The sequence below is a fragment of the Magallana gigas genome, chromosome 10 (genome assembly GCF_963853765.1).
Source record: "Magallana gigas chromosome 10, xbMagGiga1.1, whole genome shotgun sequence".
NCBI lineage: Eukaryota > Metazoa > Mollusca > Bivalvia > Ostreida > Ostreidae > Magallana > Magallana gigas.
In genome coordinates this window covers 14,244,339-14,271,154 of record NC_088862.1, presented here as the reverse complement: position 1 = coordinate 14,271,154, position 26,816 = coordinate 14,244,339, and the positions used below count along the sequence as shown (strand labels likewise).

General features: G+C 35.1%; 1 protein-coding gene across 16 annotated transcripts in view; it reads right to left on the bottom strand.

Moving 5' to 3' along the window:
- Nucleotides 1-26,816, bottom strand: part of LOC105345521 (titin-like) — an 85,367-nt gene that overhangs the window by 5,789 nt on the left and 52,762 nt on the right. For 9 of the 16 annotated variants that reach the window (XM_066072964.1, XM_066072965.1, XM_066072973.1 and 6 more), the window contains 29 exons: nucleotides 25,963-26,316; nucleotides 25,365-25,457; nucleotides 22,856-22,891; nucleotides 21,280-21,600; nucleotides 20,130-20,441; nucleotides 19,435-19,782; nucleotides 18,759-19,313; nucleotides 18,357-18,482; nucleotides 16,674-16,790; nucleotides 15,851-15,937; nucleotides 15,032-15,289; nucleotides 14,282-14,344; nucleotides 13,711-13,977; nucleotides 13,478-13,561; nucleotides 12,907-13,161; nucleotides 11,724-12,011; nucleotides 10,356-11,399; nucleotides 9,827-10,117; nucleotides 6,634-6,918; nucleotides 5,661-5,942; nucleotides 5,204-5,563; nucleotides 4,790-5,077; nucleotides 4,153-4,428; nucleotides 3,574-3,876; nucleotides 3,100-3,486; nucleotides 2,308-2,601; nucleotides 1,588-1,887; nucleotides 968-1,252; nucleotides 313-588 (listed from right to left, as the gene is read on the bottom strand). In XM_066072964.1, the coding sequence (XP_065929036.1) occupies nucleotides 313-588; nucleotides 968-1,252; nucleotides 1,588-1,887; nucleotides 2,308-2,601; nucleotides 3,100-3,486; nucleotides 3,574-3,876; nucleotides 4,153-4,428; nucleotides 4,790-5,077; nucleotides 5,204-5,563; nucleotides 5,661-5,942; nucleotides 6,634-6,918; nucleotides 9,827-10,117; nucleotides 10,356-11,399; nucleotides 11,724-12,011; nucleotides 12,907-13,161; nucleotides 13,478-13,561; nucleotides 13,711-13,977; nucleotides 14,282-14,344; nucleotides 15,032-15,289; nucleotides 15,851-15,937; nucleotides 16,674-16,790; nucleotides 18,357-18,482; nucleotides 18,759-19,313; nucleotides 19,435-19,782; nucleotides 20,130-20,441; nucleotides 21,280-21,600; nucleotides 22,856-22,891; nucleotides 25,365-25,457; nucleotides 25,963-26,316 (8,235 nt within the window). The remainder of the gene's footprint in view (nucleotides 1-312; nucleotides 589-967; nucleotides 1,253-1,587; nucleotides 1,888-2,307; nucleotides 2,602-3,099; nucleotides 3,487-3,573; nucleotides 3,877-4,152; nucleotides 4,429-4,789; nucleotides 5,078-5,203; nucleotides 5,564-5,660; nucleotides 5,943-6,633; nucleotides 6,919-9,826; nucleotides 10,118-10,355; nucleotides 11,400-11,723; nucleotides 12,012-12,906; nucleotides 13,162-13,477; nucleotides 13,562-13,710; nucleotides 13,978-14,281; nucleotides 14,345-15,031; nucleotides 15,290-15,850; nucleotides 15,938-16,673; nucleotides 16,791-18,356; nucleotides 18,483-18,758; nucleotides 19,314-19,434; nucleotides 19,783-20,129; nucleotides 20,442-21,279; nucleotides 21,601-22,855; nucleotides 22,892-25,364; nucleotides 25,458-25,962; nucleotides 26,317-26,816) is intronic. The other 7 variants (XM_066072967.1, XM_066072971.1, XM_066072966.1 and 4 more) reach the window with 7 other exon arrangements.

Below are 26,816 nucleotides of genomic sequence, written 5' to 3'. Positions count from 1 at the left end.
GTTTAGCAAAATCAGGTCAATGCCATTATCGTTTTCCTTTGACATTTAAGACATATTATATATGTGCCTAAATTCATGTAACACAAAACATCACTATAAACTACTATCATGTTACTTTTCCAAAATGCGAAAGATGATACTACTAAACTGAACTGTACAATTAAACTAGAACGAATCTTGTTGCTCCCGAATTTCCTTAAACTTTCTTCTATATATCGTCGTTTTCTGTTAAAATCACCTTATTGATAATAACTACCCATCTACCAGTAGTCGTGTTCAACGGTTTAATTTTGAAATCGGAGTTGAACTGACCTTGTTGAATCGGATTTGACATGTATAATCGTGAGAAATATCGGCGTCCGCCACTAATACAGGTATAGAAGCCAGCATCCTCTGGAAGCAAAGAGTTAAACACGATTCTGGAGTTGCCATTAGCAAATGAAACGCCCCTGGATCGTCGAGGATTAAAGACCTGGCCGTCTTTTAACCAGATAACCTCGAAGTTTGGATCTCGTGACTGAATTCCACAGCGAAGTTCGAACTTTCCGCCGAGTTGCATCAGGTAGAAATTACGAATGCTTCTAAAATCTGTGAAATATAACATGATAAGAATGAATTTGAATACTGTCAAGAAAACGAGTGCTCTCTATTTCAATACAAAAACCCTCACTATACACCTGAAACTAACTTGATGGCTTGACTGGTTAACACATAAAGCTTTACTCTGCAACTCTCACTGCCTCTCTGCAGAGTTTTGCGGCGACTAATATTCGCAATTTAAGATGTAGTTCATTTAAAGACTTACATGTACATACAAGATGCAGATTATGCCTGGTTCGCGGCAACAACATATTCGCGAAGGTTCTCGCTAACATTTCTCGTTCCCGCATAAAAGTTGGTATACAGTATATATGAGGTTCTTAAGAATAATTAATCAAAGTTTTCAACTGAGATATGGACAATGTACCTGATCCTGAGCCCCCAATAACTCTTATAGCAGTGCTATAGGACATGGATCCGTCCGCGTAACGACACGTGTAGTATCCAGCATCACTAGATCGAAGGGGGTTAAAACGAATGGTCCAGAGTCCGTTTCTAAAAGTCCTTCGATTGGTTGGATCATTTTGAAGTGGTTCTCCGTTCTTCGTCCATGTTATCGGTTTTCCTGTGTCTGGCAGTAAACATCGTAGATCGAATACCATTCCCAGTTGTGCGTTGGATATACGTAGAGCTGTTCCTATGGAGTCGGAGTCTGTGAAAAAGTAAACATATACATGAAATGTACATACATTGTATTGGTCTAAAATGAGTTATTTAAAGGGACTACATTCAAGAAATAAAATAATTCATGCAGGGTTATATTCATCCCGTGTTACTGTATGTTCGCCCTTCTACCCTTGCAAACGGTTTTGCTCCGTTTGAATTCGCCAAGGCACTTTTAGAAATAGAGACTCAAATCAACACAATGATTGAAACATTGATCTGAATTTGTCCGATTTTAAATGTGTACTCTGACAGGAATGTGCACCGGGGCGACAATAAAAGGGGTGAATATGTCCCTGTATACAGTTTGTAATTTTGAGTAACCTGTATATCCATCGAGATCCACGGCCAGCGACAAGGTGTAGGAAGCAGAATTGTCTAAAGCAACACATGTGTACCATCCTCTGTCATCGGGTGTTATTTCAGAAAATATCATTTTCCTGTTGCCATTTCTGTATGTTATTCTTCCAGAGGTATCTAATGGCATACGGCGGCCATTCTTCATCCAAACCACAGGAGTGGAAGGGTCAACGAAGTTTGGTAATGCACAGGTCAGCTCAAAGGCTCCAAGAACTCTGGGCCTGAATTGTTGTTGCCAAATATTCAACAACTGAGTGTCGCCAACTGAAATTGTGAAATATATTGAAATTGTACTGAGAGAATACCTGTGACTTTAAATTGTATTTTTCGATTTTTGTAAGAAAAACAAATGCCGCCAATCTTCCTTGGCCATCGAGGAAGTATCATGTTAGTTTTCTATTACGTTGAGAACAGAAGGAAATGAGATGAGTCTTACTAGATATATATATATATATATATATATATATATATATATATATATATATATATATATATATATATATATATATATAATAAACAATGAAAGCGCTTATGTTTTGCAGTTAGTGTTGCTTTTTTTCTTTCATTATATTTTTACCGGACACTGAGAAAATACTTTTGTGATTTGGAGATATATATATATATATATATATATATATATATATATATATATATATATATATATATATATATTGTAACAGTTACCTCTAGCTCCAGCCGCCATTACATTGAGAGCAGAAGTAAAGGAGGCGGAGTTGTCGATAGCCATACACGTGTAACGACCCGTGTCCACAGTTTGTACAGGAGAAAAGACGATACTTCTAGGGTTCACTTGAACTCTGTTTCGATCAGGCGAGACAAACGCCGCTCCGTTCTTTAGCCATATTATTGGAACTTCCTGCAGTGTTCGTGGGATTCCACACTCTAACGTAAACTGTTGGTTGATTCGGATGTTGTGTTGTTGTCTGTTAGCTAAAGCAAGAGCGTCGACTTCCTGTGCTATAAATAATTAAAACAAGTTTTTACGCGATGAAAATATTTTGAATTACTATGGAAGCATTACAATTCGTGTGGGCCAATTTTCGTGGATTGCGTGAATTTTACATGGTTGAGGGAACGTAGTTTCGTGTATTTTTTTATACTTACAAAAAGATGACTTAATAAACCTGTTTTATTAATTAACGGAAAATGTAAATTCATCGTTGAAAGGTACCCACAAATTACACCAAAATTGAGCCACCGTGAAATCTAATGATTTCACAGGAATTTAAATAGAATTTTATATTTATTTTATTACTTGTACTTATAAATGAACCCATATGATATGTTAAGTATACAACAACCTACATGTACTTAGCGTTAACACGACAGTGCCGAACATTTTTGTAAGAATACAATTAAACGATAACTTTTTCGCATCTTCTTTATCAGGTGTCGTAAACAGATTTTAATCTGGAAATATAAAAAAACCCGAAAAGTAAGCACATGTTGTCTTACCAGCACCAGCACCAGCTGCACCTGGTGCGATGATAATCTTTGATGCAAAAAGAGCCAAATTATCTCCTGCAATACAACTGTAAAGTCCAGCGTCCTCTTTCTTCAATGTTGCGAACTGCAGAACGCGGCCATTTTCCAAAAGGGACACACGACCTGTGTTTGGAATATCGTAGGCGGCACCGTTTTTGTACCACCTGATGGGAGCGTTATATTCCACAGTGGGCGGCAGATCACAGACTAGGATATAGCCAACTCCAGGTGGCCTTGTCTGGATTTTCGCATCTTCCCTGACATCCAGTGGAAGTTCTAGCATTGGCCTTTCATCCATAGCATCGGGTAACAGAAGAGTTGGCTTTTCATCTGTTGTGTCACTCAGCAGGAGATACTCTATAAAATTAAGAAAAAATAAACAAAATTGTGATGGTTGAAGAGTTTTTAAAACGTAGTAAAAGTATAAAAAGACATGATCTTTACCTTGTACACTTCTCGGCTTGACATCTACTAATGCATTGTATTCAGCATTTCCAGCTTTGCAAGAATAATGTCCTCCATCTTCCTCGGTTATCGACGGGAACACTAAAACCCGCTGGTTCCTTGCCCTTGGGAGTACATTATCGTCTTTTGTCCAGGTAATAGGTTGTCTCAAGGCGGAAGCGGATAGGTTGCAGTACAGTTCAAACATGTCCCCACTTCTTGGTCTGAAGTATCCCAGGTTGGAAGGAAGATTGAGGTTTTGGTTGTTCTGGCGGTCTGGAGGTCCCAGTGCCATGATATAATCTATGTAAGAAACGAAAACAAAATTGTCATCGATTTGCAATTATACTTTGGTAATTTTTAAATGGATAAAAGACAGACAACCTTTTTCTTTAGATTAAGTATTAAAAGGGATTTAAGACATGTCATTAAACATATGTTGGATTAGCTAATTTTTTTTTATAAATTGCTATGAGATTTGATGATAAATAAAATGCATGGTCATTTACACAAATCCTGCAAAAAATGACGTGTAAGGATTTCCATTTTCATTTATTTCTCTATGACTGATTAACTCACTGTAGACATCCTGTGGAACCACATCCACAGCCGAGAGATGAAGTATTCTTCCGTCCTGTGAAATGCAAGCATAGTTTCCACTGTCTTCCCTTAAGATGTTTCTAAAGATGACCTGTCTGTTTCCATTCGAGAATGAAAGTCGCCCCTGTCTGTCATCTAGTGGTCGACCATCCTTTATCCATAGCACAGACGACCCTGTACCTGGACACCGCAAGGTGAATGGTTTGGACTCTACGGGCCGGAAATACCCAGGCGATACCTCTACTTTGTAGTAATCTGTGAGAAATATAAAGTGATGAAGGGGTATTTTAACTCTTAGTATTTTAGTTTTATTAACTGTTCTCCTCATAATCTGCTTGTAGTTTTGATTTTCAAAGTCGTCAATGCACAGTGGAGCAAAATCATCTCCTGTTGGTCATTTTGTTTTTGTGGACTGGCCTTTTTAAAGGTTCAAGGAGATGCATTTTTGATGATTTACTCGTATACATTACACATATATACCGTGCTTCACAAAAACAATTAATTATATCAATTGATAAGAAGACATGAGAGTAGATATCGAAATAAAGTCAGACCAAACGATTTTAATGGTTCCACAGTTTTCTAATTATAAAAGGGTTGTGATAAAGTGAACTACCTGGATAGATTGGTTGGCTAACGATGACCTCTTGTGATACTTCATCTCCAGTTCTTTGTGAAATACAAGTATATACGCCGGCATCGGTTTCCCTTATTCGACCGAACGTTATACTTCGACCTTCAGCAGAGAATGTTATGTCTCTACCGACGGCAGGCAAAAACAGCTGATTGTCTTTATACCATGCCACTTCATCTAATGGATCTAACGTTGGAATGTTGCAGAAAAGTTGGAATCGACCTAAGGCAAAGGCTTGCGATGTAACTCTCTCCGCTAAATTTACCGTTACTGCAAAATGAAAAAAAAATTAGATTGAAGAAGAATCATACACTTAACCAGATATATGTACTTTAAAGGAGAATAGTAAATACTAGTATAGAAAATAGTGAATTATGAATAGTGAAGTTGAGTTACCTTTCCTATGACGAGGATTAATAGATAGTCTTGTTGAATAAGTTGATTCTCCATTGGCTGTTACGCAAGTATAAACTCCATTATCTGCGTCCGTCAATTCTCCAAACCGAATCAAACCTTGGTCATTGTTCACCATAACATTTGGACGCGGTGAAGCATATGGCACTCCATCCTTGAACCAGTAGATTCGGCTTCTTGTATCGGGAACATCGCAGACAAGTCTGTATTGTTCTCCGGGGGCGGCGTAACGAAGTTTCTCCTCTGGAGAACCAGGAAGAGACAGTCGAGGTTTATCTGGCATTCTGTTCGGTAATCGCAGACTCGGATTATTATCCGGACGATCACTTAAAAGTAAATACTCTGCAAAACAATTATAGATTTTGTGATTAGATAAAATGCAATATAGATAAGCAACGATCATTTACTTCTAATGTTACAATTACATTTGTACATGTACCTTGAACTGGTTGTGGTACAACATCGACTAGAACAGTATATGTTTGATCGTCAGATACACAGCGATACACCCCGGAATCAGCCTTGGTGATAGGATTGAACACAGGAGCTGAAATACTTCCTCTTCCAATTTGCTGTAACACCTGACCATCCTTTTCCCATACTATTGGCGCTCTCGGGTTAGAAATTCTGCAAACCAGTTCCTGCCTAGTTCCGGCTGGCACTCTTAGGTAATCTAAGTTTGCCGGTAACCTATCTCCTGGTCTCAAAGTTGACAGGTATTCTGGTGAAAAAAAAAATAACTAAAGTAATTTAACTGCAAAAGGAGATGATATCTGTCGGAATTAATTGTATAACCAATGTCTGAACATTGCGGATTCAATGTCAGTTGTTTCAGTTTATTTGAAGGGGAGGGGGTGTCTCTGGGAAATATAAGATTTTACCTGATATGTCTGCACGATGCTCATTAAAATAATTAATGTCACATACACAGAAATAATGGCTTATTTTTGTAAATGTTCTCCCTTGAGAATTAACTATTAACACTACTCAGTAAACATTGTTACTTGAACTTGTATGCAAATAGTCCGATTTATGGAAGTTTCATTACCCCTCTTATTTTAAAACGATTTAACAGTTTGTTTTAAAAAATACTGGTGAGACTTGTAATGTATATCATTATGGCTGTAAAAAATCTCAATAGCAAATTCGTGTTAAACATTAACTTTGAGTACAGGCTTTGTTTTTATAAACAACACTCTTTTCAACTTGTCAACAAAAAACCCCAACAACTAGTAAATTTTGAGGATTTCTTATTATAATGCGTGCAAAGGTCCGCACCTTTTCTGGAGCGAGTGTTTGCAAAAACCATCAAAACAGACTTGAATATATGCCTCGAAACCTTATGCTTGGATTCAAATATATTTTGTGTTTCTCCTTGTAATATTTGCTGTAAAACTATATAAGATAATTACGATATATCGGGAATGGTAAAACATCCACTGCTGCTGGATAAAATGTACTGAAGTCATCCGTTACACACATATAGAAACCACTGTCTCCAGGCATGACTGCATCAAAGTCAATTCTCCTATCGTTATCGTGCAATGAAATGGATGAAGCTGGTGGTACTCTAAGAATTCTTCCGTTCTTCAACCAGAAAACTCGTCCATTGTAGTTGGGAATATTACAATAAAGACTAAAAGGTTTTGTCTCAACTGGACGGTAGAAGTCTGGAGACACCTCCATCGTATAGTCACCTGTTATATACAAATTATATCCTTATTAAACAATTTACAATAAAGCTTAGCATATAATTAATTTATATTATATTAATTATTATGCTTGTCAATTTAGAAACATCTTTCTGTGATTCATAGTTAACCTCAAATCTAAAATTTTACCGAAGCATTTTATATTTCATTATTTAACTTCTATATGGAAAGTATTTCAATAAATTTGATTGATAATTAAGGTCTTCCGTTGGAAACGGAAGACCTTATTGTTTTTGCTTTGTTTCTTTTCCTCTATTATTATTATTATTATTATTTTTTTTTTCTGTCACGTTTTCTCAAAAACGCTTCAGCCGATTTTCGTGAAACTTTCAGATCTTACTCATGACAAAATTTGTAAGAAAATTACACGAGATTTTTTTGGTCGTCACTTCCGGTACCGAGATATTAAAGATTTTATGTTTTTGCTTGTTCACAATTTTTCTCAAAAAGTATTCAAGAGAGGACTTTCAAATTTTCAGAGAAGGTAGAGAGTGAACGGCCGCAGTGCCCTTCGCATATCCGAACGTCCGTCGTCACTTCCGGTCGTCACCGGAAGGAAATGAAAAACCTTAATTTTTTAATTTTTTGGATTTGAATTTTTTTTAGTTTTTCATTCGATAGAGACGCTCTCAAAACTTTAGAATATAAAATTCGTATTAAAATCAATCCACGCATTCTTGAGATTTTGGACTCCAAAGTTCTGAAGCGAGGGTCCGCGTAGCTCAGTCGTTAGAGTGGTGGACTTGTGCCCAGGCGACCCGGGTTCAGTCCCTGTGTGCCGAATCTTTATTCTCTCTCATTTGTGTTTTGATGAATGGGTTTATCTTTAAAATGATGGATTTGAATATTTTCAGTTTTATTTTTGTCATAAATATAAAAAGATAGCGGCTTTTTTTAGTACAAATATAGAGCTCTTTTCTGTCAGCAGCTCTCTATATTACGACGCTCGTCGCATCGCCGACATCAAAGACATGCCGCCGAAGTGCAGTTCGCCCGCATTAGAGTTCGCTTGGTCGCTTTGCCGGCATCAAAGAAATGCCGCCAACTCAATGACTGTATGCACACAACATTTAGCAATGGACCCAAGTTATTCTACTCGGCTTAAAAAGGAGGACTGCTTAGTATTTAATCCCATATATAGATACACACATGCATGTATACATGCGTTTATTGACAGAGGTTGCTTATATATTGATTTCCTGAACATTATAAAACGCTATGTAATCTCTCTCTCTCTCTCTCTCTCTCTCTCTCTCTCTCTCTCTCTCTCTCTCTCTCTCTCTCTCTCTCAAGTACAAATGTTTTAGCATTTGAATCAGAGCTAGTACAGGTAACGTGGAGTAAATTGGAAAGAAGCTAAATGTACATTGGCGTCCAAAAACTATACATATTTTATATCAAGTTACGGGATAATGTCTATGGATTCAAATAATTCGAGTTTCGATAGGCGTGCTTGACATGTACTGTAGAAAAAATTCTAACTCCCGAGCCCCTTACTCAATCCGAATGAAATTTTGTGTAAATGTACCTCGGACCCCATTCTTATTGTCTGCCAAATATGCAGCAGATTGAACAATTAAGAAGAAATTCCTGAGATCAAACGGCGAGTATAGCCTGTACGGGGACTTAAAATTTACACAGTACATGTAAGCTGCCGCGTAATATTTCTGTTGCGTGTATATTTCTTGTTTTCCGTTTAATATGTATCTACGATAGCGTGTGAACTACTTATGAATGTTAGAACTGTGGAAATTACTGTCATCAAATTTTTACCGAATAAATTTACGTGTTACTGATTTCGTTATTTCTACATTTATAAAGATGTTATCAATCCTGCTGAAATAAAACAGTCAAGCATAATAGTAGACGACACGAAAAAACGTTCTCAACACTGAAATACATGGGTAAAATGCATCAGTCATTGTTTTAGGATTTGCCCTAATTGTTGTTAACCGAATCCGAGATCCACACCTAAAAATTCTATTTTCGATTTATTTAAGACGAAAAATCAAGCTCGGGTCTTTTCACCCCCCCCCCCCTCCAGACACAAACACGCATCAATATTTCAAATGACCTCGCACTGTTACCAAACCTGAATAGTCAGACATCTTACACGTTGTTTTTCATCTCATACAAAAACTCAACTCCTCTCCCGGGCGGAAACTCCCAAAATTCAAAGACAAATTCGGGAATTATTTCGCGTCAGCAATGTTTTGAGACACCTGCAAAGGCTGTGTGTTCTAATCTCGCCAGAGCCAAGATTTGTTCTTTCTCTCTATTTCTTTCTCACCTTTTTGTCTAATTTTCTTACTAAAATGGGAATTATTTCGCGTCAGCAATGTTTTGAGACACCTGCAAAGGCTGTGTGTTCTAATCTCGCCAGAGCCAAGATTTGTTCTTTCTCTCTATTTCTTTCTCTCCTTTTTGTCTAATTTTCTAACTAAAATATTCAACATAAAAGGGTGTTTGACTGTAAAACAAGTTGAAAAACACTCTTTAATTAAGATTTAGACAAAAACAGTGTTTTATTATTAGGGTCTTCCGTCTTCAGCGGACGGAAGACCTCCTCGTTGCTCGCAACGAGATCGTGTCTAGTTTGATTTTGAATTCTTAATAGACTTTCACACATGGTTAGAATAAGAAACATATCTTGGGTTTTTTTTAACATCAAAAACAAAAAATGTGATTAAAGAGGATTTTCTCCAATAAAGCAGCAAGTATCTAATTTATCAAAAAAATTATGATGGAGTACAGTGTGTTCAATAAGCTCGACAATTCTATCTACTGTATTGTTAAAACTTTCCAATTGTAATTCTTTACAAAACTCTGCAAATTCCGACACAACAATAATTCATATATAAAAATATGCAGCTCTAAGAAAGATAACACAAACCTGGATATAAAGGTGGTCCGACCTCAACAATCTGTGATAATGTGGTACCAGACAATTCTGAGACACACGTGTAAAGGCCACTATCTTCAGGTTCAACTGGTAGGAAAGTGGCAATACGGCCAAGTGGGCCAAGCCTCACACGGTCACCCATGGGATTGAAGACTTGCTGGTCTTTCAACCACACTACCTGTTCACCAGGCTCGAGACCCGGAATGTCACACTTCATGATGAAAGTGGACTTTGCTGGTGGTTTTGACACTTCTCTTTCGGTGACTCCAACTTTCACGTGTTCTACAATTTCAAATGAAATGCAAAATAAATACCAAAACAGCGTAAAAGGCCAATAATGTTGTCTATTATACGAAAATTAAATCATTCTCTTATCATATGAATTTACATTAAGTATAAAATATATAAATATTTTTGTTCCATTAAATATAAGGAATATAAATATTTTTTTTTGGAATTGAACAATAATGCTTGAAAATCTGAATAAATTTGCAGCTGTGGATCTACAAGAGAAACTTACTATGCCCAGGACCACTTTGGACATCAAGATTAATTGTGTAGTGTTCACTGCCATCCGCGGTTACACATGTATAAGAGCCATAATCTTCGGGCATCACTGATTCAAACAAAATATCTTTATTTCCATCTTCAAATTTGATACTCTCTCTCGGTGGTGTGTAGAGTTCCTGTCCCTTCAACCAGAAAACAGTTGTGGATGGACTAATTCCTGGAATGTCACATGAAATCCTGAACGCTTGTGTGACAGTTGGTTGTAGATTACGTCGGGCAGCCGTGCGGCCATCCACAATGACATTTACCATATATTGATTTTTGTCAGGGTCAACACAAGCATAACGACCACTGTCTTCTGGCAACAGTGGATCAAAAATAACCTCTCGGACCCCATCGCCGACATTAAATGATACCCTGTCTTGCCTTGGCCGAAATACCTGTCCATCTTTAAGCCAAACTATCATTTTTCGGGAATTCATATCGTGAAGAGCACACTGTAAAACAAAAATACTCTTGCTCTGAGGGAACAACATGGTTGGGATTACTTTAATCCTCAGTGGGTATCTTTGACCATTAGCGGAAATACACTGATATTCTCCATCATTCCTTGGTGAAACTGGAGTAAACGTGATTGTTCGTCCATTATCAGAGAAAGTGGTGGTTCGAGAGTTAACACTCGGGAATGGCTGACCATTCTTGGTCCAGGTGACAGGGCCTCGTCCGGGCAACAGACACCGGACACTCAGTGGCCGACCTTCAGTTGGATTGAAGACTCTAGGAACAGGAATGAGCTCAGATGTATACTGATCACTTCCATCTTGGGAAGCACACGTGTAACGACCTTCATCAGACGGTGTAAGAGGGTCAAACACAATTGATCTATCCCTGAATGAAACATTTGGAGGGGCAGATCTTCTATCAAATGGTCTTCCATCTTTCATCCAAATTGGAGGGAACGTTTCACTCACTGACGACAGGACGCATTCCAAGGTAAATCTTTCTGCTATTGGAGCTCGGTGTTCAGTTGGAGCTAAGGGTACCGTAATTATTTCTAAAAGAATGTACTGCAGTCTTGAGAACAGTTATTTTGATAAAAGTAAAAATTAAAAGAATGTGCTTCAATTCATACTTCGATGAATGTAAATTAGAAACGATTGCTGAAATATTATCTATATATAAACACTTGCACTTAAATGGAGGCAACGCAATTAACTAATTAATAAGTAGCTTTTTTATCATTTACGAGCCCATCTTGTAGACAAAATGTTTCGGTAAAACAGCAAACAACAATGATGATTACATTGAAAATCTGCAAAGGATATGATTGTATGCTTTATATTATAAATATCATACATAAATTTAAAGGTTTGTTTACCATGGAGTTTTTCCTCAGCAGCATTCACAGTAGTTGTGTAGGAAGCTCGACTTGATCCATAGTTTGCTATACACATATATTCTCCGTTGTCTTGCTCTAATAATGATGTGAACAGAACTCCACGCTTGTTGTCTATAAATCTCACACGGTCATTGTTGGCATTGAAAGGTTGGCCATCTTTAAACCATGTGATTTGTGTGTTTGGACGTAAAGAAGTAATTCCACAGGTTAGAAGATATCGTCTTCGCAAGATTGGACGAGCTGGTGTGTTTTCTTCCGTACTCATATCTAAAAATGACAATAAGAGTATATTTTCCCCACATTCTCCTTTTGCGAGTATCTCGAAGAAGGATCATTCGTGTACAAAACTTCTTTCCCCCAATGTGTGTTTTCTAAAACATTGTAAATTTACGAATTTATCATTAATATTTCACCTCATTCTAGAGTTAAGCAAATAACATTTTTACGTTATGTTTAAATGTTAAAATTGAAGCTCTGCTCCTAAAAAATGTGGTTTTTAATCTTGTAAAATTTCGTATTGAACTTTTTGCGCAAAGCTAGGCTAACATTGTCTTTTAACCAATAATCAATCAGAATTTTTTTCACTGAAGAATTAGGACAGTCTCAATTTTTAATGCTACGTTTAAACTATGGATCTCCCTTAACTTGGTCTTGGGTGCCAAGGCATCAGAAAATGTATCTTTAGGATGCAGTGAATTTCACTTCATTTAAGATCCTAGCACAATTTTTCGATGTGTCTATCACAAATGTTCAGCTTTGATCACACTTATGTTGTTATAACTTTACAAGAAAAAAACCGTGTATATGGGATCGAAATGCCTTTGAAAGGTGGTCAACAGGGAATTATAGAAAACATAAAAACTGCTACTGTAAAAGAATATCATGAAAATAAAACAATGGTTCTTATACACCGGACTAATTACGATTTCTTTCATTTTCACGATCTTGACAATGGCAGGTGCGACCGGTTGGCAAGGGATGCTTACTCCTAGGTACCTGATTCCACCTCTTTGTTTTAGAGGTCTTTGTTGCTCTGCTTTGAATTTGTTATTCGCTATATTGATTTTTGAGATAGTTGACATTTTGTTATTGTCCTTTTTCTTTACATTCAAACAAAGATGCTTGAACGTCGAAATTTTGAGAAAATCAGACTTCGGCTTACCGTGGAAGATGACGTCGACTATGACGTTTTCTGCCTTTTGATTGTCACCCACAATGCAGGTGTAATGTCCACTGTCATCAGGCAGAATTGAAGAGAACACCAGTGAACTTGATCGTGGGAACACTCTTTGACCATCAGGTAGGAATGGCTGACCATTTCTCAACCATCTCACTGGTAACATTGGAGTATCTTCTGCCGCAGTGCAGTTGAGAATGAAGGGTTTCTTGACGATTGGGAAATACTTGTTGGAGAACCCTGAATCCAGGGAGAAAAATTTGATCGTCAATTGAATTTTAAAACGGCAAAACAAAAATACTCGAAAATGAAAGAAATAAAAAAAGTGCTTTGTTTTACTCATTAAATGATCGTTTATTTCCTCTTAGGATTGATGCATGCATATTTCAAAATTTTGCAAATGTAGTTCAGTAAAATTCTTTATTTTCATAACAGTACAATTAAAACAATTTCAACTACTAGATGTAAAACACTGTTACATCCCAAGTAAAGTACATTCATTATGAAATGAAAAAACCCCCTACGTAACTATTAATTCAAAATTATATCCTAGTACCTTGAGTGCCAGTAAACCGGAGAAGGGCGTCTCGGTCATTACTGCTCAAAGATATCCTTTTTTCCCAAGGTGTGTTTCCAATGTCTATGAAAAAGGAGACGACAATTTTTTTACCAATTTTAATCAATAGAATAAGAAAATAGGTATTTATTATGCAAGTTTTTTTTCCTGTAAATGAAACTTAATTGGTGATGACTTGTACATAATCTTCAAGAAAATATGTAAACATAAACCTGGTCTCTTGACAACGATCTCAGACGAAACCGACGCCAAGTTATCCCCAGCGATACATGTGTAGCGACCATTATCCCTTGGTGAAATGGAACTAAATCGAATGACATGGTTGTTTTCATGCAATGATACGGGTCTGTCGACGGGTACAATGAACGGTTGACCATTCTTGAGCCATCTGATTGGAACTCTGTTATCGCCAGATTTGAGGTCGCATCGAAGTTCGAATAGTTCAGACGAGGAAGGGTAATAGAAATGCTGAACAAGACCTAAAAACACCAAAACATCTATTTATATGTCTACAAGTCTACAGAATCAAAATTCGTATCAAAATAATAAAATACTGTTTACTGGGAAATATCAGCCCCCATTTTATTTTTGCTCCTCGATCTCGATCTCGATGTCAGTTGGCGAATTTAAGACTTGGCGAATTCCAATGTCTCATAGTTATTTTTCTTTAAGACAACTTTGTCTGGCGAGTTCAAGACGGAGCGGAACTGTTTGCAAATGAAGAAGGGCGAAACTTACACGAGGAGAATATAACTTTGTATACAGTATATCATCGATACATACTTCCTGTTCTTTCTGTTGGTGTTACTTGAGAAAATCTGTCATCTCGGACTCCTGGTGGCAAAGCTGAAAAAGTATAATAAGGTTTAGTAATTTTTTTTTTATTTACTAAACGGGAAAAAGACACACTTATTGTATGTTGCTTTAAGGTTCAGATCGAGGGGATAAAATCAATTTGAAAAAAAACCCCAAAAGAAATGTGCCTTTCAGAATATGTATGTGATATTAATTTGTATTGTTTGTGAATTTGAAAACTTTTTAATATACATTTCTGTTTTTTAAAAAGCTATGTACTGTAGATTCGTAATTAAAAGCCAGGAATTAATAATCCGCGTAAAACCGCGAGAAGCACCCCTCACGGATTTTAAAATCTCGCTTTTAATTTATAAGAGTTGAAAACTATATAACATATAAGAATAAAAATTCCACGTTCGCGAAGTCATATTCCCGCGATTTGATACAAAACAACGAGATCGCGAAAATAAGTACTCGCGTAAAATAAGGAATCTACAGTTATTGTATCAAGGAGACTTGATGGTCAACAGATTAATTATTAGACCTACGTTAGACTTTAAGATATAATTTGTTCAGTTATAAACTATTACTTAATAAAAAAAAATCCATAAATTTTACATTTTGAATTTGGATATTTTAATATATTTTTATATATAGAGCTCTTCTTTTAAAAGAGATCAAAACAGTTTGTCACGTCCATCGAGTCCTATTAAAGAAAACATCTTTATTGTAACTTACCATCTCCATTAACATATAACTGTGCCCTGATGGATTCTAACGTGTCAGGTCTCATACAGGAATAACTACCACTGTCCTCAGCAATAGCTGGCCGGAACACGATTGCATTGTTAACAATGCGCACGCGCCTAGAGTCCGGAATGAACCTTTGGTCACCTTTGTACCAGACAATTGGGGTGTTAGCGGTGATGCCTTTAATGTTACACGGAAGTGTGAAGTCCTGGGAAATTCGAGGATAAAAGAACTGTTCGATAATACCTGTAGAAAAACACAAACAAACATATATGAAGAGAACTTTCATTTCATAAACTTTTAAAAATTTTATGAATACATATTTCAGTTATATGCAGATCTGGCATATTGCTTTCGAGGTTAATGTGTGCCAAAAAAATATTACTACAAATGATTAACCCAATTTTTTGTTTATTGCTATTTTGCTTATAAATTAATACTATAAAAAATGTGATGCAGGCATATGATCTACCGAATTTATATATAAACATACTTTGAATGTAAAGATACATGTACATATATATTTTGCTGTAATTTCAAATGTAAGCTATACATTTGGATATATCAAAAAACCATTGGTGTGTGTTGAATTTGAATACAATAGAAATGCATAGGAAAAAGGATTTTACAATAGGAGGCAGGTTGGGAATAACTTGAAAGAAAGACAGAGTAAATATCAATTAAAGCAAATGCATTTGTTGAAAAGGACACTGCATCAATGACTGACAATAAGGAAAAAGGAAAACAGGATACAGTTATTAATGTTGGAAAAAAGTTTTAATAAAGCACAAAAGGATGGGTATCTACCACCAAGGGAGGGCACAACGAAACGCCCACCAGTGCCTGGTCCAGTGGGGAACCCAGTGGGCAAGGTACCACGGGGGTCAATCGGACCTGTAATAAAAAGAGAGAATGACAGAATGCAAATGCAATAAATATGACAAAACTCCAATAAGTTTAAACTTAAAAACAGACATAGCAATTTTTTTTAGCTTTAAATACGCTTTGCTAGATTATTTATTTTTCAATAAAATCTATTTTACTATCCATAAAGTAATTCTTTATATTCATATACAAGGAAACAACGGGATATATTATCGTGTATTATCTTGTATCATAATTAAACAATAAACCGTCACCCAAACACTGGTAAGTTTGTTAACACTACATAAAATCAATAAATTAGAAACTACAGATTATAACATATTGCAAACAGTAAGGTTAGTTTCTGCCGAAGACTTGTTGTTTTTCTAGACGTATAAAGTTAATAAAGATGGATTTCGAGAATATAACTCATACACAAATATACAACCATAAAAAATAAAAACTAGGTATTGTCACAATCTATATGAACTGGTAAAAACATGTACAAAGTTTTTGAATCGCAAGATAGGTAAACCACGATTTATTGTGGGTTATTATTAATATCTTCTGAATGTCCTTTTTTCCCATTTTAAATGAAATCATTTTCAACTCCTCTTATCCAATCAAACAATAGTATCCTTATGTACAACTGATATATCCTTATTCAAATCAAACAAAATTATACGCGCAATTGATAGACGAAGAAAACCACTCAGAACGCATCTTGCAATAACCCTAATGAAAATTTCCATCAAGGTATTATTACCCGTACGATCGGTAGGCACAGGGGGAATGTTCCTAGTATCCGGAAGTACAGGTGGTCTGCGAGACAACGGGTCAATCCTGTCCTCTGGATTCACTTGACTAAGAACTGTTCGTGCATCTAAGTACAAACCATATTAGGTACGTAATTTCAAGGTGTTCTAAAGCTACTCTCTGTTGTATATGTATTGTCAGAGTTCAATTCTGTTAATATATTATTAGATACATAAACTGACGAGAAAAGCAGAGAACAAATATGATAGGTTATATATAAATATGTGCATATATTTTTTAATGTTATTAAGAAAACGAATCTCGAGAGTTCCATCTCCCTTTCTCTTTTGCTCACTTTTTAGCAAGTTTTTTTAATGAAAATTATTATATGCCTGAAGTTTTGCTTTATTCGTCAATTATCAACTTTTGGTACAACCCTAACAGGAAATTGACCAAAAAAGTTATGAAAAATACCGTATTTTCACAACAACACCATAAAACAAATAATTCTCATAATGAAAATATATTAATTCCAATTCGAATACTGTGATATCATCTTGATTTGTTAAAAATTATGAAAAGGATAATTATAATTTGGTTTCATTTTAGATATCTAACACTGAATACTTAATAAAAATTCTAATTTTAAGAAAAATGATCGATAACAAATCAATCACGAATGGATGGTGACCCATCAGCGACCCAGTTAAAAAGTGATACCACAGTACCAAATTATTTCAATTAATAAATAGCTAGGGATCATGAGCATACTATCTTACAACATTTTTGGTATTTATATTAAGAAAATTTAAAAAAAAATAAGTGGTAGACGTAAATTAACACTTATCTTTCTAAAAAGTTTGGCTATGACTAATAACGTTATTAAATGGCCGTGGCCATTTTACACCATATCAGTCTCCTCTAAATGGAGAGCTTTGTATAAAGATTTAGAAAAATACTCAAGCTGAAATATTAAAGTTTGTCGTACTTAAATTTTTTAAGTAGATTTGATGGTAAATTGTTTTACCATTCAACCTCCTTATATGTTTTTAGGGTTTCAGTCAAAATATTGTTTATCATAAAAAGATTAAGATTTAAAAGATTTAAAAAATGATACAATTAAACATATATTAAATTTGTATTTACTTCATATATCACTTTCAGTTACCACATACATTTAACATGCATGCATTTAAGGTAGATTAAATTTAAAAATTGTTATCATCTGCGATACCTAGGCATAACAGTTATTGTAAGTGATTTGAAATAGTTCACTATTACTATTATACAGTCAAAGAGAGTAGAACATATAAATTTGAAAGAGGGAATTTTATTTTTTCTTACATAGAGTGTTAAGGAATAAAATTCATTTTCAAATATACTTTAAAGAACAATTTTTATATTTTATACAATTTATTGTCTATGTATTGTATATATGTCCTTATGATAGTCCACTGATGTTAAAATAGTAATACGATTTCAGACAAATTTTCAAAATACTCAGTAAAACAAAACTACCTATTTAGTTGAAATTCACATAAATCGTAGTTCAAAAGAAACTTGTGCTGAAATCCCTGTTAGTCATTTTAGTTTTGCCTTGCAACTTATCCTTACATAATCTGCATGATCCCTAACAAACGTTAACAAATAAAACTATTATTAATAGTATTGACATGCAAAGTGCAGTTAGTACCGAGACCTGGTTCTGAAGGCGTGTCAGGACCTTCGGTTAACAACGGGTCGTTAATTTGTCCGGGTATTTCCAAATTTGGAAGAGGATATCTACCTTCTTGAGTATCCGTAAATCCCGGTTCACTGCCTGTAAGAAACAAAATATGGTTGCATTTGAAAATTAGATGTTTATTTATTACTGGAACCATGTAATTTTCTATTCATTACGTGTGTTGTTGGCTTCTGATTGATTAGTCCTTGCTTTTCCACTTGATTGGTGAGTACTTTTTAAAATCATTACGTACTTGTATAAATTTAAAATGCTTTTGATTGATAAAAAATGTAAATCCTGATTGGAAAATTAAGTATTGATTACAAAATAAGTGACGGAATGCATACAAAGACATTTCCAATATATATTCACCTTTAGGATAGGGCGATATAGGAGTCTCTTGGTTCCGATCAAATGGATCTCTCGGTATTGGAGGAAGTGGGATAGGTGGCATAACACCAGATGGCGACACAGGTCTGTCACCCGGATTAGGAAGACGCCCTCTAGGATCAACAGGTGGCAAACGGTCGCCAGGACCAATCTGAGGAAAACCTTCCCTAGGCTCAACAGGTGGTAAATTGTCTCTAGAATCAAATGGACGTAAACTGCCCTCAGGGTCAACCTGTGGTAGGCTGATTCTTGGATCAATTTGTGGTAAACGTTCTCTAGGATCAATTGGTAAACGGTCCGTAGGATTAATCGGTTGTAGACTGTCTCTAGGATCAATTTCAGGTGCAATATCTGTTGGGCCAAATGGCTCATCAATCGGTGGCAAACGATCTCTTGGGCCAACCGGAGGCAACCTCTCTGGTGGGTCAATTTGAGGTAGTCTATCAGTTGGGTCTATTTGTGGTCTCACATCTCTTGCAGCAAATGGACCATCTCTCGGAGATGTTTGATCTCTGGGACCAGATGGTATCGGAACATCTTTAAAAAAAAAACGTATGGAAATAATCAATTTATTTAACATTTACATTAGAGTGCTTAAAGAAAAAAATTAAAAATGAGAAAAATAAATTTAATGTTAAGAAATCTTTAATTTCATTACCAGGTAAGGAGTCTGTAACATACAGACGAGTTGATGATGTGGCATCCCCATTTCCCAAAACGCAAGTGTATAAACCGGCATCAGTATTTGTAACAGACAAGTAGTTCAAATGTGGGATTTGTCTTGTCTGTGGTTCAGATATTAGCTGTCCATTATTATACCAGTAAACAGGAATATTGGGATCCGCGTTTAATGCCACGTCACATTTGATTAGAACGTCCGAGCCGGCTGGGGCAACCATGAACTTTGGACTGTCTTCCTCGGGTAATCTCAGAACTGGTGTCTGTCCACGATTTGGCAAAAGAATTGTAGGTGACTCGTCGTCAGTCTCACTTAACAGCAAGTATTCTGAAATGATAATAAATTAAAACAATGAAATGGATATTGGAATAAACATATCTAAACGCAAGCAAAATTTCGAAATGACATGAATTCAAAAATAAAACTATTAATATAAAAGTATAACAGAACTTTAAATATTTCTTTATTGTTTACGAGGTGCGAAAGGCAGTGATGTTCAATTAATTTCGTTTCACTATTACTTAATTTTGCATCCAATTTTAGAATTAAATTTGAATAAATTATCCGATTACAGTAGAAAAGTGGATATTAGTTAAAAATTGCTCACGAATAAAACTGGGTTTAAACACATTTTTTAAGGATATTTTTGCGTAATTCGCATATTTCATTATTACCTTGAACCTTTTCAGGCCGTACATCAACAATAGATACTCTTTCATTATTTCCAATTCGGCAAGAATAAACCCCTGCCTGGTTACGCAAAATCGAGGGAAACCCAAGCGTACGGCCACTGTTTCTGACAATAAGAAGGTCGGGTTTTGAAGCATCCAATGGACCACCATCTTTGGTCCATATCACTGGTTGTCTTAAATCTGCTCCTGGTATGTCGCAATTAAGATTAAACACAGAATTCGACTTGGGTCTATAATAGTCAATGTTCGCTCGTCTATCTTCTGGGTTCTTGTTTCTTTCACTCTGCACAAACTCTATATAATGAATAACACACATATTAATAGTTGTAATTTATCTTATATAACCACAACATGATATAAAATTTCTAAAAAGGAAAACCAAAACGAAATCAAAATTTGGTATCTTATTAAGAACTAGATTTTAAAGTCCTGTTTAGAGGAATATACTTTATGACTATAATGTACTTTTTTAAATACCGCCTTTACAATTTTAACAATGAAACTATTCTAAAGGATAAGCTTATTACCACTCTGCTTTTGTAACAATAAATAGTTGATACAGTAATCTAAAGCTGTTAGTTCAAACTTTAAAAATGTTTTTTTTAACATTTTATAAGTTAGTGAAGATATAAGTAACAAGGAAAATAATAAGCAAATTTGATTTATCCATTATTTCAATTGATTAAAAAATAAGGGGAGCGTAAAAAAGCGGGACATTAAATTTCCCTGTATAAAAGAATTTTGTTATATCTATATTTGCAAATATGCTTCCTTATATGAACCTATAGAAAAACAAAAATGTTCAATTCTATGTGAACTTTTTAATGACGTCACAATGATTATCGCTTGCGTTTATTGCTTGACGTTCGCATTCTTCTAAACGTAAAAACAACGTAATATCAATGATTCTGAACGATTTGTCTTTCTCAAACGTAAAATAATTAATAAACAGGAAAAAGTGTTAAAAAGTTCACCGGGAAATGAACTTGGTTGGTACGTGATCAAATCTTCTTAGAAGCCTTTTGGGCTTCAAAAGATTTGATCATGTGACCAACTAAAGACATATCCCAGGGAACTTTAATAATTGCTGTTTATTTCTTAATAGTATACAGATAGGGGCAAAAATACGCACCATATACATTAGTTGGAATCACATCAACTGCAGCTTCATAAACTGTTCTGCGATCTTCTGAAACACATGTATATACCCCGCTGTCCCGCCGTTTAACTGGGGACATTACAAGATCCATGTTTCTAGTCACTGGTGGGTTGGGGATGACCTTGCCATCCTTTAACCAGTAGACCATTCCTCCATTTCTGGGAACCTTACATTCCAGAAGAAAACTTGTTGTCTCTATGGGTCGGAAATGACCCGGGGAGATCTGTGGATCATTAGGGGAAATAGGTTCCGGGCCTGCTGGACCTTGATCAGGAAATCCCCTATCACGGTCGCCTATGGAACAGATTTCAGGCGTTTTTATTACAATTTTGTCACACATAATATCTAGAATCACATATTGGCTATGAAGGGTAAATCGTATAATATATAAATATATTGAATATTATTATAGTATTAATTATTCATTAGTAATTAACTAATATTTATATTGCGCTAACTGAAAAAATGTGATGAAAACCATTGCATGATTCTAAATGATAGAATATATATTATGCTAGATTGAATGTAAACTTATCGGTTAGTATATACTTCATTTTAAGATGCAGCAGAGAGTATTCAAAATGCTGATTATAAAATGATTTAAAGCAAAAACAAATATATGGATGATGTCATGTAGCTAAACAAATAACTTATATGTTGACTTTAAGTTTTATAATAATGAACAATAAATGGGTCTCTACAGTGTGGAGTGCAGGAAAATGGATTATTTTATTTCATTGTTATTTAAATTACATAAAAAGCCAAACGACTTAAACCATTAATATTAAAACGTAAGTTGATAGCAAAGTTGATACACATTAATTTGGTATTAGTTGATTACATTTATCTTCATGTGTAACACAAACAAAACGTTTTGAAAAACGATGCGAAGTAAAATACTACAGAAAAGAAGAGAATAAAATCGGACGTGTACCATAAATTTCGAAATATTACAAAGGATCGTGATTTGTTTTTAGATAAAAGTACCCTATTTATTTTTGAAACAGTAATACATAATTAAGTTTACTTAGCTACAGAAAATTATATCAAATTAAAAATATCTCACACGACACATTTCAATTTGCTAATTGGAGGAGATAAATAAGTAAATAAATGAAATATAAAAGAAATGAAGAAATGTTTTAATAAGCAGGGAATTTAAACCTATAAAGATCTCAAATATTATTCTATGAAATTTAAAAATGTGTATATTCCAACAGTTAGTGTAAACAAAACACAAATCCACAACCACACTTATATGAATAACAAGTAAGGGGCTGGTTGGTCAACGAAGTTCAAATAGAATCTGCCTTTAGCCATAACGTATCATATATTCGGCAATATATTATTTAGCAACGAAGAAATATCATATCTTTGGCGATATAGTACCGATTTTTAGCAACGAAGAAATCAAAATAATTCAATTTGTTTTTAAATTTGAATATTTTCCATTATCGTTACACGGAGCTCTTTATCCAAGGTACGGAGGTAAATATAGCCTAGAAATTGTCCGACCAATCAGCCCTGTTTAGACATATTTTTTACAAACCAAGGTAGGGAGGGGGTAAAGGAGGAAGCCTGCTGCCTGTGTAAAATAATTGCAATACAAAGGGATTATGCATTCAAGGTTTTTAAAAAGCAAGTATCATTGATATATGTATCTGGGAAACACAATGTGAAACACAATAAAAATTAAAACGTTTTGACTGTCATTTTCGAGTAGAAAGGGTTTTTTTTTTCTTCATAAATATGAATATTTAATGAACAAGTATATTGTAAGGAATATCATTATCTAGTGTAAATGTATAGGTAATATGAGACTGGGAATTAATGGAATAAAGCTAGGAGAAAAAGGGTACCAAGCTACACGTAATGGAGTATTTCTAAAATGCTTGCATAGAACGCCATCTTTAAAGCGTACTGTGTGATTTCAGAACCAGACTTTTCAAAAGTTTGTTTCATGATGTTTTCATGACAGACGTACATTATATACTTTTAAAAGTTAGAGTTAAAATGTTTAATCTCTCATTAATCAAAAACTTTGTTAGGTGTGAAGATATAACAAAGGAAAAAAAGCTAATAATTTTTTATAACAGGTACATGTATATAATAATTCAGGTATGCTTTATTTTATTTTCTTGTCATACATGTATATGAGCAACATATTACGCGCGCAATTATATATATAACCAAATTTTCAGCTTAATATTGAACAAGGCGGAAGAGAGTACATCTTCAATAGGAATTCAATATATATGATATACAGTAAAATCATTAGAATTCGTGGTGACTTTATTTTCGTGATATTCGTGGGTAGCCCCTTCCCACGAATTTACATTCTCAACGAAAACAAATGTTTAAAAAAAATTATCATTTTTTTAATGAAACTAAAAATTGACGCATCAACGAAATTACAATTACCCCACGAATAAGCAACAAGAGGCCCAGGGGCCACATCGCTCACCTGAGCAACAATTGCCTTATTCTGATCAAATTAGCATTACAGTATCAAAATATCTTGACAACTGAGTACAGTAGATCTTGCTAAAAAAAAATTGAAAATCTGCCAATTTTTATCCACCTCTTATTTTTTGGTAAATACCAAGCCCCTTTTGATGTTGTACCTCTAAGATTTTTCTCTATTCCTATATACCCCCCCCCCCCCCATTTCGTGGCCCCACTATTCTCTAGGTAATCATGGTTTCATCAAACTTAAATCAACCTTTAATCTCATAACCTGTGCTTTCACACTAAGTACTGAGTTTTGGACCAAAAACTTTCCCAGAATATATTTAAAGATTTTCTCTATATATTCCTATGTAAAAATTCAAACCGCCATCACGGTCCCGCCCTACCACTAGGGACTGTGATTTTGCAAACTTGAATTTACACTACCCGAGGATGCCTCTACACAAGTTTAAGCTTTTCTGGCCAAATAGTCTTTAAAAAGAAGATTTTGAAAGATTTTCTCTATATGTTCCTATGTAAAACTTGATCCCCCAATTGTGGCCCCACCCTACCCCCTGGGGACCATGATTTGAACAAACTTGAATCTACACTTCCTGAGAATGCTTCCATTTAAATTTGAGCTTTTCTGGCCAAATAGTTTTTGAGAAGAAGATTCTTAAAGATTTTCTCTATATATTCCTATGTAAAACTTGATCCCCCAATTGTGGCCCCACCCTACCCCCTGGGGACCATGATTTGAACAAACTTGAATCTACACTTCCTGAGAATGCTTCCATTTAAATTTGAGCTTTTCTGGCCTAATAGTTTTTGAGAAGAAGATTTTTCAAGATTTTCTCCATTTATTCCTATGTATAACTTGATCCCCCAATTGTGGCCCCACCCTACCCCCGGGAACCATGATTTGAACAAACTTGAATCTACACTACCTGAGGATGCTCCCATTTTAGTTTGAGCTTTTCTGGCCTGATAGTTTTTGAGAAGAAGATTTTAAAAGATTTTCTCTATATATTCCTATGTAAAACTTGATCCCCCTCTTGTGGCCCCTCCCTACCCCCGGGGACCATGATTTGAACAAACGTGAATCTGCACTACCTGAGGATGCCTCCACACAAGTTTAAGCTTTCTCGGCTGAATAGTTTTTGAGAAGAAGATTTTTGAAAAATACCAACAAATTTTTAATAATTCTCAATTATCTCCCCTTTAATAAGGGCGTGGCACTTCATTTGAACAAACTTGAATCCCCTTCACCTAGTGGTGCTTTATGCCAAATTTGGTTGAAATCTGTCCAGTGGTTCTTGAGAAGAAGATGAAAATGTGAAAAGTTAACAACGACGACGACGACAACGACAACGACGACAACGACAGACAACGGACAAATTGTGATCAGAAAAGCTCACTTGAGCCTTTGGCTCAGGTGAGCTAAAAAAGCCTTAATTCATGAAACATTGTCCGACGAATTGACATGATTTCACTGTAAAATTACACAAGTAATTCTAAATATAATCAAATTTTCGGTTTATATTGCACAGGGCGGGAATAGAGTACATTTTCTATAGGAACACGATGTATGTGATATATGAAAAAAATACCTGGAAGAGGAAGAGAACCGGGAGTTGATGGAATACGTGGATCTATGGATGGTGGTCTTCGCGGGACCTCGGGTATCATTGGTCCTGTCTGGTCTATTGTAAAGTAAAAATATCAATAAATATGGCATTAAAGATGTGAGAAATGTATCAATTACATCCAATGCAATGACATAACAGGTAAATCTATACCTCTTATTAAGATTTAAAGAAAATTCCAGACAAAACCCACAATTCTTTTTCATGTACACAACAATTGAAATAGAGAATGTAGTATCAATTGTCATACTTTTGTCAAAACGTTTGCTTTTTTTTTTGGGGGGGGGGTCTTTTTGTGGCTTCAATTATGTAACATTGTATCACTAGTTGTATTGCATTTACCATTTACCTTAAAAACATACTACATGACAAGATCACATCTATGATGTAAAGACATCTTGCTAAAAATAACATTTTTGAACGTATCATAAAGATGTTTAATGTGACAGTATTAAAGAGTTATGGGAAAATATGCTATGGACCCAAATTGCATTCTTGGCAGCGATCAGTATGTAAAAGATGTTAGAAGGGGGTTATTTCTCGTCAAAATATTTCTCAATACCTGATGGTTCTGTGACAAATAACCTAGTCGATGAAGTTGCTTCACCGTCTCCTAAAACACAGGTAAACAACGCAGCATCGGACGGCAAAACGTCCTCGATTAGCAATTCATCGTTTCTAATTTGTACTCTTGGCGACATTGCAATAAGTTCTGTGTTTTTGAACCAGAATATGGGTGCATTCGCGTTCGTATTGAACCCTGAATCACACTTTATGACAGCAATAGTTCCTCGTTCAGCCATTTTAATCTTTGGAGAATTTTCAGAGTTTGGTAGCGTCAAAGACGGTAGTTGCTCTCCTTCTGGTAGGAGGGCATTTGGAGTATTGTCGTCCTTTCCACTCAGCAGGAGATATTCTAGGAATAAAAAGGAAGCAACCGAGATCTTTTACTAATGTTACAATATGTAACATATACTGTGGAATTATCATTGTTCGTGGGGGACTAATGTTCGTGTCTTTTGTTGGTAACCTTTGCCCTCGAATTTACATCACTACGAATTTATAAAACATGAATTTGTTTAATATTTATTAAAACTATTGCGAACTTGCTACCAATGAAAGTACGAACCCACGAAACTGAAAGATTTTGCCTACCGACGAACATTGACCAGCACGAATAAAAAATAATTCCACATTATTTGTGTAGTGAATGAATCATATTGCCATCTTAATGATTTATATTATAATAGCCATCCATTTCATAAAAGCACTATATGAAATATGTTTGTCATATCCATAAACTCTTATCTAAAGAATTTTTTCAGCCAATTATAGTTTTAAAGATTTAAGATATTGAAAAATCTAATTTGTAATATGAATGTTTGAACTAAAATCCTGATTTTAATTTCAACTTTA